The sequence below is a fragment of the Cryptococcus neoformans genome, chromosome 9 (genome assembly GCF_000149385.1).
Source record: "Cryptococcus neoformans var. neoformans B-3501A chromosome 9, whole genome shotgun sequence".
NCBI lineage: Eukaryota > Fungi > Basidiomycota > Tremellomycetes > Tremellales > Cryptococcaceae > Cryptococcus > Cryptococcus deneoformans.
In genome coordinates this window covers 888,448-900,057 of record NC_009185.1, presented here as the reverse complement: position 1 = coordinate 900,057, position 11,610 = coordinate 888,448, and the positions used below count along the sequence as shown (strand labels likewise).

The 11,610-nt window shown below is 46.8% G+C and overlaps 5 protein-coding genes across 6 annotated transcripts; 1 reads left to right on the top strand and 4 right to left on the bottom strand.

Moving 5' to 3' along the window:
* Positions 1-310: 310 nt before the first annotated feature.
* Positions 311-1,649, bottom strand: CNBI2960 (hypothetical protein; the record flags this gene model as incomplete). The annotated part of the gene is made up of 6 exons (XM_768263.1): positions 311-615; positions 684-790; positions 836-863; positions 990-1,163; positions 1,232-1,272; positions 1,327-1,649. The coding sequence occupies 6 exons, from the start codon at positions 1,647-1,649 to the stop codon at positions 311-313; spliced, it is 978 nt and encodes a 325-aa protein (XP_773356.1).
* Positions 1,650-1,966: 317 nt separating this feature from the next.
* CNBI2950 (hypothetical protein) lies at positions 1,967-4,009 on the bottom strand (the record flags this gene model as incomplete). Its single annotated transcript, XM_768262.1, has 13 exons — positions 1,967-2,250; positions 2,325-2,444; positions 2,498-2,529; positions 2,588-2,618; positions 2,683-2,796; positions 2,854-2,878; positions 2,931-2,994; positions 3,048-3,059; positions 3,125-3,168; positions 3,221-3,258; positions 3,330-3,545; positions 3,606-3,620; positions 3,670-4,009. 13 exons carry the CDS (start codon positions 4,007-4,009, stop codon positions 1,967-1,969), a joined length of 1,335 nt encoding a protein of 444 aa, XP_773355.1.
* A 768-nt stretch (positions 4,010-4,777) lies between these two features.
* On the bottom strand, positions 4,778-7,552 carry CNBI2940 (hypothetical protein; the record flags this gene model as incomplete). 2 transcript variants are annotated; one of them, XM_768261.1, is made up of 10 exons in its annotated part: positions 4,778-5,204; positions 5,260-5,438; positions 5,493-5,669; positions 5,722-5,913; positions 5,963-6,342; positions 6,410-6,809; positions 6,858-7,103; positions 7,157-7,261; positions 7,336-7,472; positions 7,528-7,552. In XM_768261.1, 10 exons carry the CDS (start codon positions 7,550-7,552, stop codon positions 4,778-4,780), a joined length of 2,268 nt encoding a protein of 755 aa, XP_773354.1. The 2 variants fall into 2 exon arrangements, with proteins under 2 accessions (XP_773354.1, XP_773353.1); XM_768260.1 differs by having other exon boundaries at positions 6,410-6,740.
* A 419-nt stretch (positions 7,553-7,971) lies between these two features.
* CNBI2930 (hypothetical protein) lies at positions 7,972-9,367 on the bottom strand (the record flags this gene model as incomplete). The annotated part of the gene is made up of 6 exons (XM_768259.1): positions 7,972-8,348; positions 8,401-8,590; positions 8,645-8,739; positions 8,790-8,887; positions 8,939-9,099; positions 9,179-9,367. 6 exons carry the CDS (start codon positions 9,365-9,367, stop codon positions 7,972-7,974), a joined length of 1,110 nt encoding a protein of 369 aa, XP_773352.1.
* A 315-nt stretch (positions 9,368-9,682) lies between these two features.
* CNBI2920 (hypothetical protein) lies at positions 9,683-10,419 on the top strand (the record flags this gene model as incomplete). The annotated part of the gene is made up of 7 exons (XM_768258.1): positions 9,683-9,685; positions 9,734-9,821; positions 9,883-9,960; positions 10,011-10,057; positions 10,113-10,159; positions 10,212-10,296; positions 10,348-10,419. 7 exons carry the CDS (start codon positions 9,683-9,685, stop codon positions 10,417-10,419), a joined length of 420 nt encoding a protein of 139 aa, XP_773351.1.
* Between the last annotated feature and the right edge of the window lie 1,191 nt (positions 10,420-11,610).

Here is an 11,610-nt window from a genome sequence, read left to right as displayed (position 1 = left end):
TAGTGGCGTTTCATAGAAAAGAAAAAGGGATTGGAATTTTAGCATTTGACGAATAAAAGGTGGGATTCAAAGCAAGAGCATTATAGGGAATTTCATTCGGGTAGAAGGAGAAAAAAGTGTTTTATGCATAGTTCTTCCGAGCTTTTCTCGTTTCGGTCATAAATAAATATATGACGCTTGTCACCACTTGAATCATTTCCCTGGCACATTCATTTCCATCGCTACTCTACATGTATAGGCCCCGTCTAATATATGAGTTACAGTGTTACTGTTATGCTATGTATCCCGCCGCTAGTCAGAGACTGCTTTTTCAGTGCCTTCCAGCACGTTCTTGGCTTGCGTCTTTCACTAATCCTCTCATTAGTACTGCTGGTTCAAAGATTCCAATCACTGACTTACGCCTATGTGCTGGTTCCCATCCCCCTTCCACACTTTCGCTTTTCAACAATGGGTTCGGTAAAGTATTTGTCGTTGAACCCAACGATGTGTAACCTTGGTCATACAGTATACAGTACGGCACCTGAAGTTCAAGGAGGAAGTCCCATACATCCGAGTATGTCCAATGAAGAATAGGGTGGACGCGGATGAACTGAGGCCAGGAAGGGTCGGTGGGTGCTATTATGTCCACGGCTGCGCGCTTCCGTTAATGACTGCGCAGAGTGAGTAGATGAGAATGAACTGACCATCATTGGGATCACCCTGCCTCGTACCGACCAAAACGCCTTTTACTCCCCTTCCTCCTCCACATCCCAGCCATTCCTCCAAAGCAGCCTTCATACCCCCTCCAAATCTGTACAAATCCAGTCCATACAGCTTGGTGGATGAAAGTACAAACTCGTCGAGTTCAGCAAAAGGGTTGGGAGCTGTTATATATATTGAACGGATTGGTGGGTACGGAAGATCGGTCGGTGGGTGGTGGTGGGTGGAGCGAGGATGTGAAAAGGGTGGGGACGGGTTGGAGGCTGGTGGGGTGATGGAAGGAGGCGTACATGCTGGCAAGGAAGGTGGAAGAACTGGTTGGGGCGAAAGAGGTTCTTGCGGGGTACGAGATGGCAGCGGAGGGATCGTTATCTTTGGAGAAGGCTTGGGAAATAGATGAGGTGGGAGGGAAGGGGTATGTCGGGCATACAGGACAGCAGCATAGAGATGCAGCAATACCGTACCTGGAATGAATTGCCGACAATTAGCCTTGAGAAAGCAATGGCAGCAAGCAGCTTGCAGGTAGACATACAATCTTTACCTCCATTAAAAGAGATCGCCACAGTTTCCTCTCTGCATCCATCCGCCATCAGCAGTCGATCCAAATTGCACAAACTAAATACGCACCCAAGGATGTCGATGACAGACTCGATTAGGACGAGGGCTTCGATTATGAGCTTGCCGAGCGAATCTTGCTTTTGAGCTCTTTCCAGAAGAGCGTGCAAAGACTGGGATATGTTCGCCATGGTCCCGATAGCTGCTCTTTGGGGCCTCTGAGGAGATTCGAAGCGCTGAAGAAGGCAGCGTGGGCGAGCGACTGAGAATACGTAGTAGCCGCGAAGAGCGCGATAAATAAGTCCGTCCTCTCGGATCTCATTTCGGTGATCTCCGGTTTTACCGAAAACAAAAGGCGGGTAAAAGTTGAACAAAAAGCACAAGATGTTAGGCATGCGCCAGGACAACCTTGTGTAGAAAATGTTGAATGATCGTTGAAAGCGTTCAATAGTGTGTAGCTAAACTAAAAATGACAGAGACCAAAGTAATGGAGAATTAGGATCTAATTCTTTGATTAGCACATGGTGGAAAAGTGGCAGGACAGGTGTCGAGTTCAGTGAGATGGACTGGTGCAAGGCGTCAGAATTAGGAGAGTAAAAGGTTGTCAACGAGAGAATGAGCAAGGATATGCATCGAAATAAGCACAGAGTTAGTAGCCGTTATTATATCCAAGGTTATAGAGTATGAAATGATCCCATTCCAGCCTGAACGCCTATATCCAGCCTGCAAATAAAAGCCCTACTGGCACCACAGACACCATCCCCAACATCTTCTCTCTCGCCGTCCGCCACCATGGCCTACGAATAGTAGCCCCATTAATCACCCCAACAGGTCCTCCAGCGCCCGTCAGATTCGAGTTCGTTTCCGCCTGCTGGGTTGTCACTTCTGCATCCGATTGTTGGTACACTTTGATGTAATTGATGAGCATGACCGTGTTATTGAGGTTGAGTGGGTTGGAGACATATTCGGGACATGTGCCAGGGCAGTAAGGGTATTCTAGAATGATTTTGTTTGTGCATGTCAGACAAAAGTAATGGGGTGGAGACGAAAAGGGAGAACAAAGGGCTTACGATCCCACACACTGTTGATCCAGTCGCCGCAGAGGTTGATATTGAGCACCAAAACTTGGGCTTTGAAGAAGGACTCTAGATCGCAGATGGATGCGTCCCAGATAGCTGTTGGTAGATCCCCTAAGGTCCTTCCATGTTAGCTAATGATCAGGTGAGAAGAATGCTCAACCCACAAGCGTCGGGATCAGGCGTCTCCGCAGTGATGCTACTTTTGATCAGCTTTCTTAAAACTAAACCAAATAGCGTTCAAGAACCCAACTGACTCGGATGGTATCTGTGCTCTATTCCAGTTCCCTAACGCCCACTTAGCTTGATCCGAAAACAAAAAAAAAAAACAAAGTTCCGATATGGGACTCACACATACGAATCCCATCTGTATCCCATTTCATTGCGAATACGCCCCCACCAGCCGAGTTGAATGGCATCCCGTACGACGAGTTGGAAGCGGAAATAATGGAGCAGCCACTGCCGCCTGTAATCACATTATTAGATTGCACACACAGTTTGTGGAAGAAAGATGATTAATGACCTGTAGATGAATCACAATCTTGATTCTTCAAAAAAGAGGTCAATATATATATTCAAAAAGAAAGAGAAACAGCTTACAGTCAAAGTGCCCGAGTACAGATTGCTGGTGCTGTAATTAATGGAGCATCCTGGCATCGTATGTCTGTTTTATCCGCTCAGTTCTACAATCCACATACCCTTAGGGGCACTACTCACATAGTCATTTGACTAAGGATTGTAGCCGCTCAGCTAGGATATGGTCGTGAAATACATGGCATCACAAAGCTACTCACTTGTTAGTGTTTGACTGAATCCCCTCGATAATGTCAATTTCTCCCTTCCGGTATCATCAGTATTGGGCCCAAATCTATCTCCATATGAAAACCCACTGTCTCAGGCCAAGTCCCTTCATATCCTAACGTCCAAACTTATTAACCAAGGTAATTAGCACACCAGTACATCTTGTTGACCATTACATCAGAACCAAAAGGCACTTACACGCCGGCCAAACGCCACAACCCCACGGCATCAGAGCCAAATCGATAATGAAGAGACCACCTTCAAATAATGATTTGGTAGTGATTCGGACAGAGTTTCTGTTGGCGCCGACGGCTGTATCAGACCAGTGATCTACTTGAATACCTGGTATTCCATCGCTTGTCCAGAACGCAAGACCATCCTTGAAAGCTGTTGCGTTATCGACATAGGTCACGACTAAGGAGTTTGAGGTCAATATTTCTTTGTTTCTCATTTTAATGAAATATCTTGACTCACGGCCATGACTTGGATCTATCGACAAGCAACCTTTAGCAAGACTGTTCAGATTCAAGTCACGCACCTATCATTGTGAACCAGTCCCATCCATCAAAAAACGTCTGTCCTTCATATGCGATTTGAAGTTCCCAATTCAACGCTCTTTTCGCTTCTTTATCCCACCCTATAAGCTCAGATTGACTATACATCCGCCCAAGAGGCTTGGTCCTGCGGCTTCTATGGCTGAGAGTAGGGTCGTCTCTAATAGGAAAAAGGTGAAGCGTTGTGTGGTCAAGAGAGGGGACATGAGGAGTTCGATAGGGTAGTAAAGGCTGGAGGGTTTTGGAATGGGTCGGGGGTCGAGGGGAGGGGCTTATAGCACCTACAATGCCGAGAAGAAAGGTAATTAGCAGTATGTGTATCATTGTGCTTGTTGAAATTCGGCAACCTCGACTTGATGACAAGTAAGGTCAGGATTCAGTCTCTTATTGTATTCAAAGTCCCTTTAACACGTTGATAGGCCTTCTTGTTCTTCGTCTTTGTGGTCTTCTTCGCTACTTGGCGTGATGTCTCTCCTTTGCCTGTTGTCGCCCAGGTCAGTAGCAAAGTCGAAACGATTGATGATTGGCATATCATTATCATCTGTGACTGTATATGGCTTTTATCTTGTCGTCTTGCAGATGCGTCCTCGAAAAATCACTGCGAAGCCGTGGCCAAAGGACCCTCGACACGTTTTTTTCCTGCCCACGCTTCCATCAGTTCCCGACCATCCATGCGTGTGCTGGAAACAATAAAATTGGATGATCCGGCCAAATCTGTCAATATGGGTGGTACTATAGATTGAGGCTGAGCTTGCCGGTTGCAGTTGCGAGGATAGCCACGGGTATCCAATGGAAAAGTTAAACAAAGCAGCGCATTTTGTTGTTCCATCGAAGGACACGCATCGGGTAGTGCTTTGTAGGCATCTGTCTAGGTCGGCGGGCAGGGGATGTAGAACTTGAATGTCTGATGGGTTTGATTTTTCGACTTGAATTGCCATATCTTTGAAATACGTGCAAAATATGTGCTATCAACTCACATCTACATCTTATTTAAGTGTCTCCGCCACAATGCCTTCACTCAGCTCAACTGCGACACGAAAGCGGCGTTTACCACTTGAAGACCCATATCAACATACATTTTCAGTTATTCATCTAAAACAACCCCAACAAATCATCTTGAGCCGCCGCCTGCTGTTGTTGTTTCTGGCTTTGCGGAGCTCCGGGTTGCGGCGATACACTCTGCGGTGGGCTAGACAGCCCTGCCAATCCATTTAACCCGCCCAAACCCCCTGAACTCTGAGCTGACGTTTGAGCCTGAGCTGCAGGCTGACCAGGTTGAACGACTGGTGTTGTCATGCTAGCAGTGGAGAACAAGTCCATTAATTCATCTAACGGGTTCGTGCTCTTGGCTGCGCTCGCAATAGCCTGAGAAGAGATGCCCAAACCCGCACCCGGAGCAGGGATGGAAGATTCGCCGTTGGTAGGAGTAGGTTCGTCGTCAAAGTCGAGCAGGTTTTCGGCTTGGTTACCGGCAACGACAGCTTGAAGAGCCTTTTCGCGTGAGACATCGTCCTCGGCACTGTCCAGCATAGGTTAGGTCATCACTATAAGGACTGAATGAGAGATAGACGTACTCCAAGCTCTTCTTGTGCATCTCGTCTGCACCCAAACGACCTTTGCCTATGAACGTAGCCGCAGGCTTGTGGTACACACTCGCCAATGTCGAGATTTCGCCAATAAGCTCCTCAAGGATTGCAGGAGCGACAGTCGTTTGAGGAAGACTGATAGGTGGTCTGACTGACAAAACAACAGACTATATTACATCCATTAGAATTTCGCATGAAGCAAGAGGTGGATATTGACTTACCTTGGCAGCGGCGGGGTCGGATGACAGCAATCTCCAGTATATGTAGGCCCTATCTCTGACGTCTGGGCTGTCACAGTCCTTTGTAGCAGCTTGAAGCACTTTTTGGACGATAGCCTGGCTTTCATCAGGTTTCTTGAGGAACAGCTTGACAATCGCAGTAAGGGTTTGAAGTTGAACCTGCAGAGATGATGAGTCAACGAGTGAATGGTGAAATCATGATGAGTCGTACAGGATAGCTTTCCTCACTGAAAGTCTCCAAGAACGCTCCCAGCAACTCGTCCGCATTCTCAATCTTCTCTGCGTACTCGCCGATGAGCCAAATCAAAGAGGCCTTGGCCTCAGGCTCATCCAATTCCTCAAGATTAGCACAGAGCGCCGGGATGATACCTTCGTATGAGTGGGGGTATTTTCGGAAGATGTCCTGTCAAAGAATTAGCCTCATCCAGATATACCCATGCAGTGAAGCTTACCTTGACGACGATGACAGCCTCCTGTACGACATAGCTGACTCTTGTCTCGATCAGTTCCATCAATACTTCGACACATCGCCCGGCAGCCTCATCGATCTTGATAGCAACTTGGCCAACCGCCCTGACAGCCTTGCGAACAAAATCGACATCAACTTCCGACGCGTATTCCTTCAGCTCCCCAAGCAAAGTGTCCACATTCTTCTCGTTCGCCAATCTAACCATAATCTCAAGTTTCTCCACCTTGACGTAGGAAGGATCGTTATATTTGCAGAAGAAAACGCGCATCTCGCTGGCAAGGATATCGGGACGTTTCTGCAAGAGGAGGTTGATGTTACGAAGTGCGACCCATTGCACCTCGGGCGGTGAGGAGATAAGGGTGACTGTTCGTTGTTGGTCAAACCATTCATTTTTGAATTAAAAATAAAAAATAAAAAATGTTGAACTCACCTAATGGAGGAGCCATTTTTCGAGTAAGAGACTTCAAAAGGTCTTCCTTGGTGACATTTTTCATATGAATCATGATCACCTTTACCGCACCCAACACAACTGCCGCATTCACGTGCTGAAACTGGGGCATCACTCTTTCACAGATATGTTCACTCTCCTTCTCGTCATTTGTCCTATATCTCGCCAAGGTGGTGAGGATGGCAATACGACCCCATTCAGAACATTCGTTCAAAGCGACAAGGAGTTTGGTAAGGGTAGCGGGGTCAATGATGAAAAGGGATTGATTGGGACGGACACTGCTAGGAGATTCATCGTCATTTGGCGAGCCGGGCTGAGAAGAAGGAAGGTTAAGAGAAGCCTCGTGAATATCCCCGAGTGCGGCAACGGCATTTGCAACAACCTGTCAATTGATCAGACATCTTCGTACGCTCATCATTGCATGACATACCATAGGATTACCATCGCCGATAAGATCTCTCAAAGTTTCAATGAACCCGTATTCGATAGCCAGCTCTGGCTTCAAATCAAACACTTTGGCGACACACAGAGCAGCAGTCTTTCGGACGTAGGGGTTCTCATCTTTGAGGCATCGAGATAAAGGTGAAGCGAGGTAATCGAGGATTTTCTCGGCGCGAAGGATGGACATGGTGCGGATGGCAAGAGCTCTAACAAGAGGATTGGGGTCGGCAGTGTCCTTTAATAAAGCAGGTTAGCAGAAGAGATGGAATAAGTCAAACTCAAACCCACCTTGACGAAAGTGTTGACAGCAAGGATAACGAGTTCAGGTTGTGTCTTCGCATAGTTCATGAGATATAAATATACGAGTTTCTTTTGCTCCAGATCATCTGTTTGCTGCGGTCAGAACATCAGCTCTTACCTGTACTCCCTTGCTCCTTGACTCCAGCAAAGAGTTATTAAACACTCACCATATTCTTGACGACATCGGGAAACAAGCCACTACAGTCCTTGCCAATGGTATGGTTCGCAATGACTCTCTTGATAGCATCTGCCCGCTTATCCCTGTACTCTGAGTTCAGCTGTTGGCGAAGTTCCCAGTTCTCGCCTGAAGATTGCATGGTTAGCGAATACATGTGACGTGAATTAGGGATGGGGCTAACCTTTGCGGGGCGGGGCCATAGCCATTTTGAACGTTTTTTGTCAGGGATTAAATGTGTGTGTAAGGGATATGCGATAGTACTGTAAGTGGTGTGTAAGCTGGAGATTGAAATATAGCAGATGCGAGCTGGACCAGTGTAAAATAAAGGATGTTATGGAGAGATGGACGATTCCAGAGAGTACTTGCAAGGTGTCGCGCGCATCGTCATTTAATTTCCAATTTAATTTCTCAGAGGGGGGTCCTGTCTTTATTTGGCTTGTTCTTTCTACCCTCTAATAGTCTCCACTTCTCCTGTGCTCAATGTTTGGCCATATTACGTATGGCCAAAAGAAGTAAACTATTGGATACAAACAGCGTTAATGCATGACCGCCCCATGCTACGTTACACTGATAATACGGACAGCCCAAAACGTTCCTGGCCTCCCGCAAATCCCTCTTCTACATTTTACGCCACATTCTCCTTCGGCTTCTTCAACAAAACCACGTCCTCGTCCATCTCATCCTCTGTTGTCTCCTCACTTTGCGCCTCGAACTTTCCCTCAGACCACTCACTTGAAACACCACTAGAGTGAACACCACGCTGGCGGAGGGCGCCACTTTCAGAGATGTCAAGTTGTATGGAGTCACCGGCGGGAGGCTGAGTGGTATTTCTAGATATGGGGGGTGCAAGAGGGACTTCAGCAGAGGTAGGGATGGGGGTAGAGGATGAAGGCCCTGGTTCAGATATTTCTCGGAGAGCGTGAAGCATACTTTCGCGAGTGGACTCGGCAAGAGAAGTAACGTCGTCAACAGTCAGACCGGTTGTAGGAATTGGGGGGAGCACTACCACAGTTGTCAGTTATATAGTCCAGTGGCGGAAGGCTTTTCTTCTTACCTCGAATCTTGAGAACACCGGACTCAAACCTTGTGCGTCCGTCGAAGAGTCTGTGATAGTTTTCACACACGATAGGGACAATAGGAATCTGAGCTTGGACCGCAAGGTGGAAAGCACCCTTTTTGAAAGGAAGGAGGGTAGGTTCAGGAGAAGACGAACGTGTTCCCTCGGGGAAGATCCAAAGAGAGACCTAGTCTACTTGTCAGTGCGTTACCAATATGCTAAAACTGACGTCAAAACTTACGCCCTTCTTCTTCATGTCCTCGCCAGCAATTGCAAGGGCCTTAACTGCATCATGTCTATTTTTTCTGTTGACAAATACAGCTCCAGAGAGAGACACTATTAAATGTTGTTAGTTTAGAACAAGCTTTGATAGGCGCCGCACTCACTGAATTGACCAAGAAGAGGAGTCCACTTGAGCTCTTTCTTCGCCATAATGGCGGCCTGCTTAGGGAAGATCCTTCCGATATAAAGAATGTCCAAGAAACTATAGATTCATTAGCATAAAGTCTGCTTCTCCAATCAACCTTTCACCCACCTCTGGTGGTTACTCAGAAGCACAGCTCCCTGGTGTTGCCCATCCCTAGCCGTCATAAGCCCCTCAAGATGCTCCTCTCCTTCAACCTCAAATTTGATCCCAAGCAGAGGACCACTGAGTCCATAGAGTGATCTAGCCACATAGTAGTTGATGTTTAATCTCTATATCGCCATTTGTGAGGTAAATAATAGCACGTTCTTGCCACCTTCTATCCACACACAATGCAAAAGAAGCACGTACCTGACCAGCAGCAGTTGCCAAAATACTAACTACTACCCCCCAGACACTCATGAGACCTAAAGTGGAGACATAGATGGTAAGATTGAAGTAGAATCGCGCACGTTGATAGCGCCTTGATAAGACACCAAGCGTTGAAAGTGCGACGGTAGATACGAGGGCAACGGGTTTGAGGAGCCAGGAGATACCCATGTTGGCTGTTCGAATGCAGATTCAGGGTTGCTGGCGGACGAGCGAGTGGTTCTATGGCCCTTGACAGATTTATCTATAGAGTATAAGAGCCAGATACAATATATGCGAAAATCGTGTTAAATGTCTCCGTGCCCAAGCAAGCCTGCAGTCGACGATCATATACTATAAATTTGATCCCGTTCAGGCACCGTGGTGACGTCGAGAGCTGTTGAGATGGTTAACAGCAACATCACCGGTGCAGCAACATGATGATACGAGCACGACAGTTCACATATTTTCCATACGAAATTCAATTATAGGAGTATTAGCAAAACAATGGCGAGTGTTTCGCAAAAGACAAGGGTATATACTGACCTTTTTTTTCAGTCACGAACGGTCGATATCCCTCAGGACGTCCTCGACGCTCTCAAGCAGTTCCGATTCAAGAACAGCAAGGGGACCACTGCCATCTCTGGCAAGTTTGCCCACATTTTCTGATAATGATCATGTCTAATAGAAGGCTGGATGCCTTTTAGTCAAGATCATCAAGAACAGCTTGACCATGGCTGTGGATGAAGAGTTCGAGGGTCAATCTATCGAGGAAATCGCTGAGGGTAAGTTTACGGATGATTGACATGTCATCCCGTAACTAACGGCTCTGCAGAACTGCCAGAGAATGCCCCTCGATATGTCTTACTCTCCCACGAACTTGTGTGTAATGACCATTAATGATTGTCTGTGGTGCTGATTAAATTGAATTCTGCAGAAACACAAGGATGGCCGGATATCATATCCCCTTCTGTTGATCAACTGGTAAGCTGGTGGCTTTCGCAGTGCACATGGAAAATCGCTTACAGATCCATAGGGCACCAACTACTTCGCCTATTGAGCTTATGACCCTCCACGCTTCTTCCCTCAGCTACTTCCAACAAGTTTCTGAAACTGCAAAAGTATGTCAACGCTTTAGTCAAACTATGTCCATACGCTGATGATTACTCCAGGTCCTTGAAGCGCGCGATGGTGCCGAGGGGTTGACCACGGAAGCCGTCGATGAGAAGTTGCTTTCCCATTAGGGCAGCCTATCCCTTTGCAACAAACGATTTGAAATGCACAGATGTAACTGAGACAAAGGGGTTATCAAGTCCATGGCAAGTCGTAACTGACATTTAAAACGAAATTGTACAGGACGTAATCGTGACATTATCACCGGAACATGCGATCAACAACATTTGGAAACGATTTTTGACATTTAGTGACTCCCTTTTTGCACCAGCACAATTCTTTGGCGCAGAGTGTGAGCACTTTACGTGTACAATAGCCACGCGGCCTTCGTTCAATGTCAAGCCGTTCGGAAGGACAATTTGAAACGTACCATGGCAACCATCACACGGTATACCCCGCCTCTGGCCAACTTTCTTCTTGCAAGCGAAGCATTTATCGCCGCCAATTGGGGATGGACTAATTTTGAGACTGGGAAAGAGATGCGGAGGCTTTAGGGGGAAGGAAGGCGTTCGCCCACATCGACCTCACTGCGATTTACTCAACCACGCCGAATCGAGGAGGACAAATCTTATGACTGGAAGCCAGCTTGCCGCCAAGGAGAGGAACTGCGTCGCTATCAACCAGCGTAAACCTGTGGATGGCGTACTTGTTCGCTAGCTTAGAATCAAGCGGATTGGCCGGTATGGTTATAGCAGACGCTGGAGACCAGTTTTATCCTTTTTGTCTGTCTGACCCAAGCCATCGTTCTCGAATGTTCCAGTAATGATCTCGGACGCGGACTTCGGTTGTTGTCTCTGACAGGAGCTGAATATTAGACCCTACCGATGTCATTGAAAACCACATCATCGAATCAATGTACCCTAACATAGGATAGAAATGCTACGTAAATGTATGGAAGTTCATAATAATATTGACTCCATCGCCGACCCCTCGGAGCTTCAAACAAGTTCAGATTCTAGCACAGACCCTCCATGGTCTTATCTCGTTCTTTCTATTCTTCCTTTCTTCTTTGGATGCAACAAAGTACGCAATCGACCTGAAACTAGAACAAAATGAACGCAAAAAGAATTAACCCGTAAATCATCAATCACTGAATATTTTTAATCTATGTAGAAATCATTCAACGTGGAAGAGAAACTTGCAATGAGCACGCAGACAAAAAAAAACCAAATGTTGTGGTGCTAAACAGTTTCATTCCGATCACCAGGCATGTGTCGACCGCTTGGCAACAACCCGTATGGTTTAATTGTAAACCCGAGATT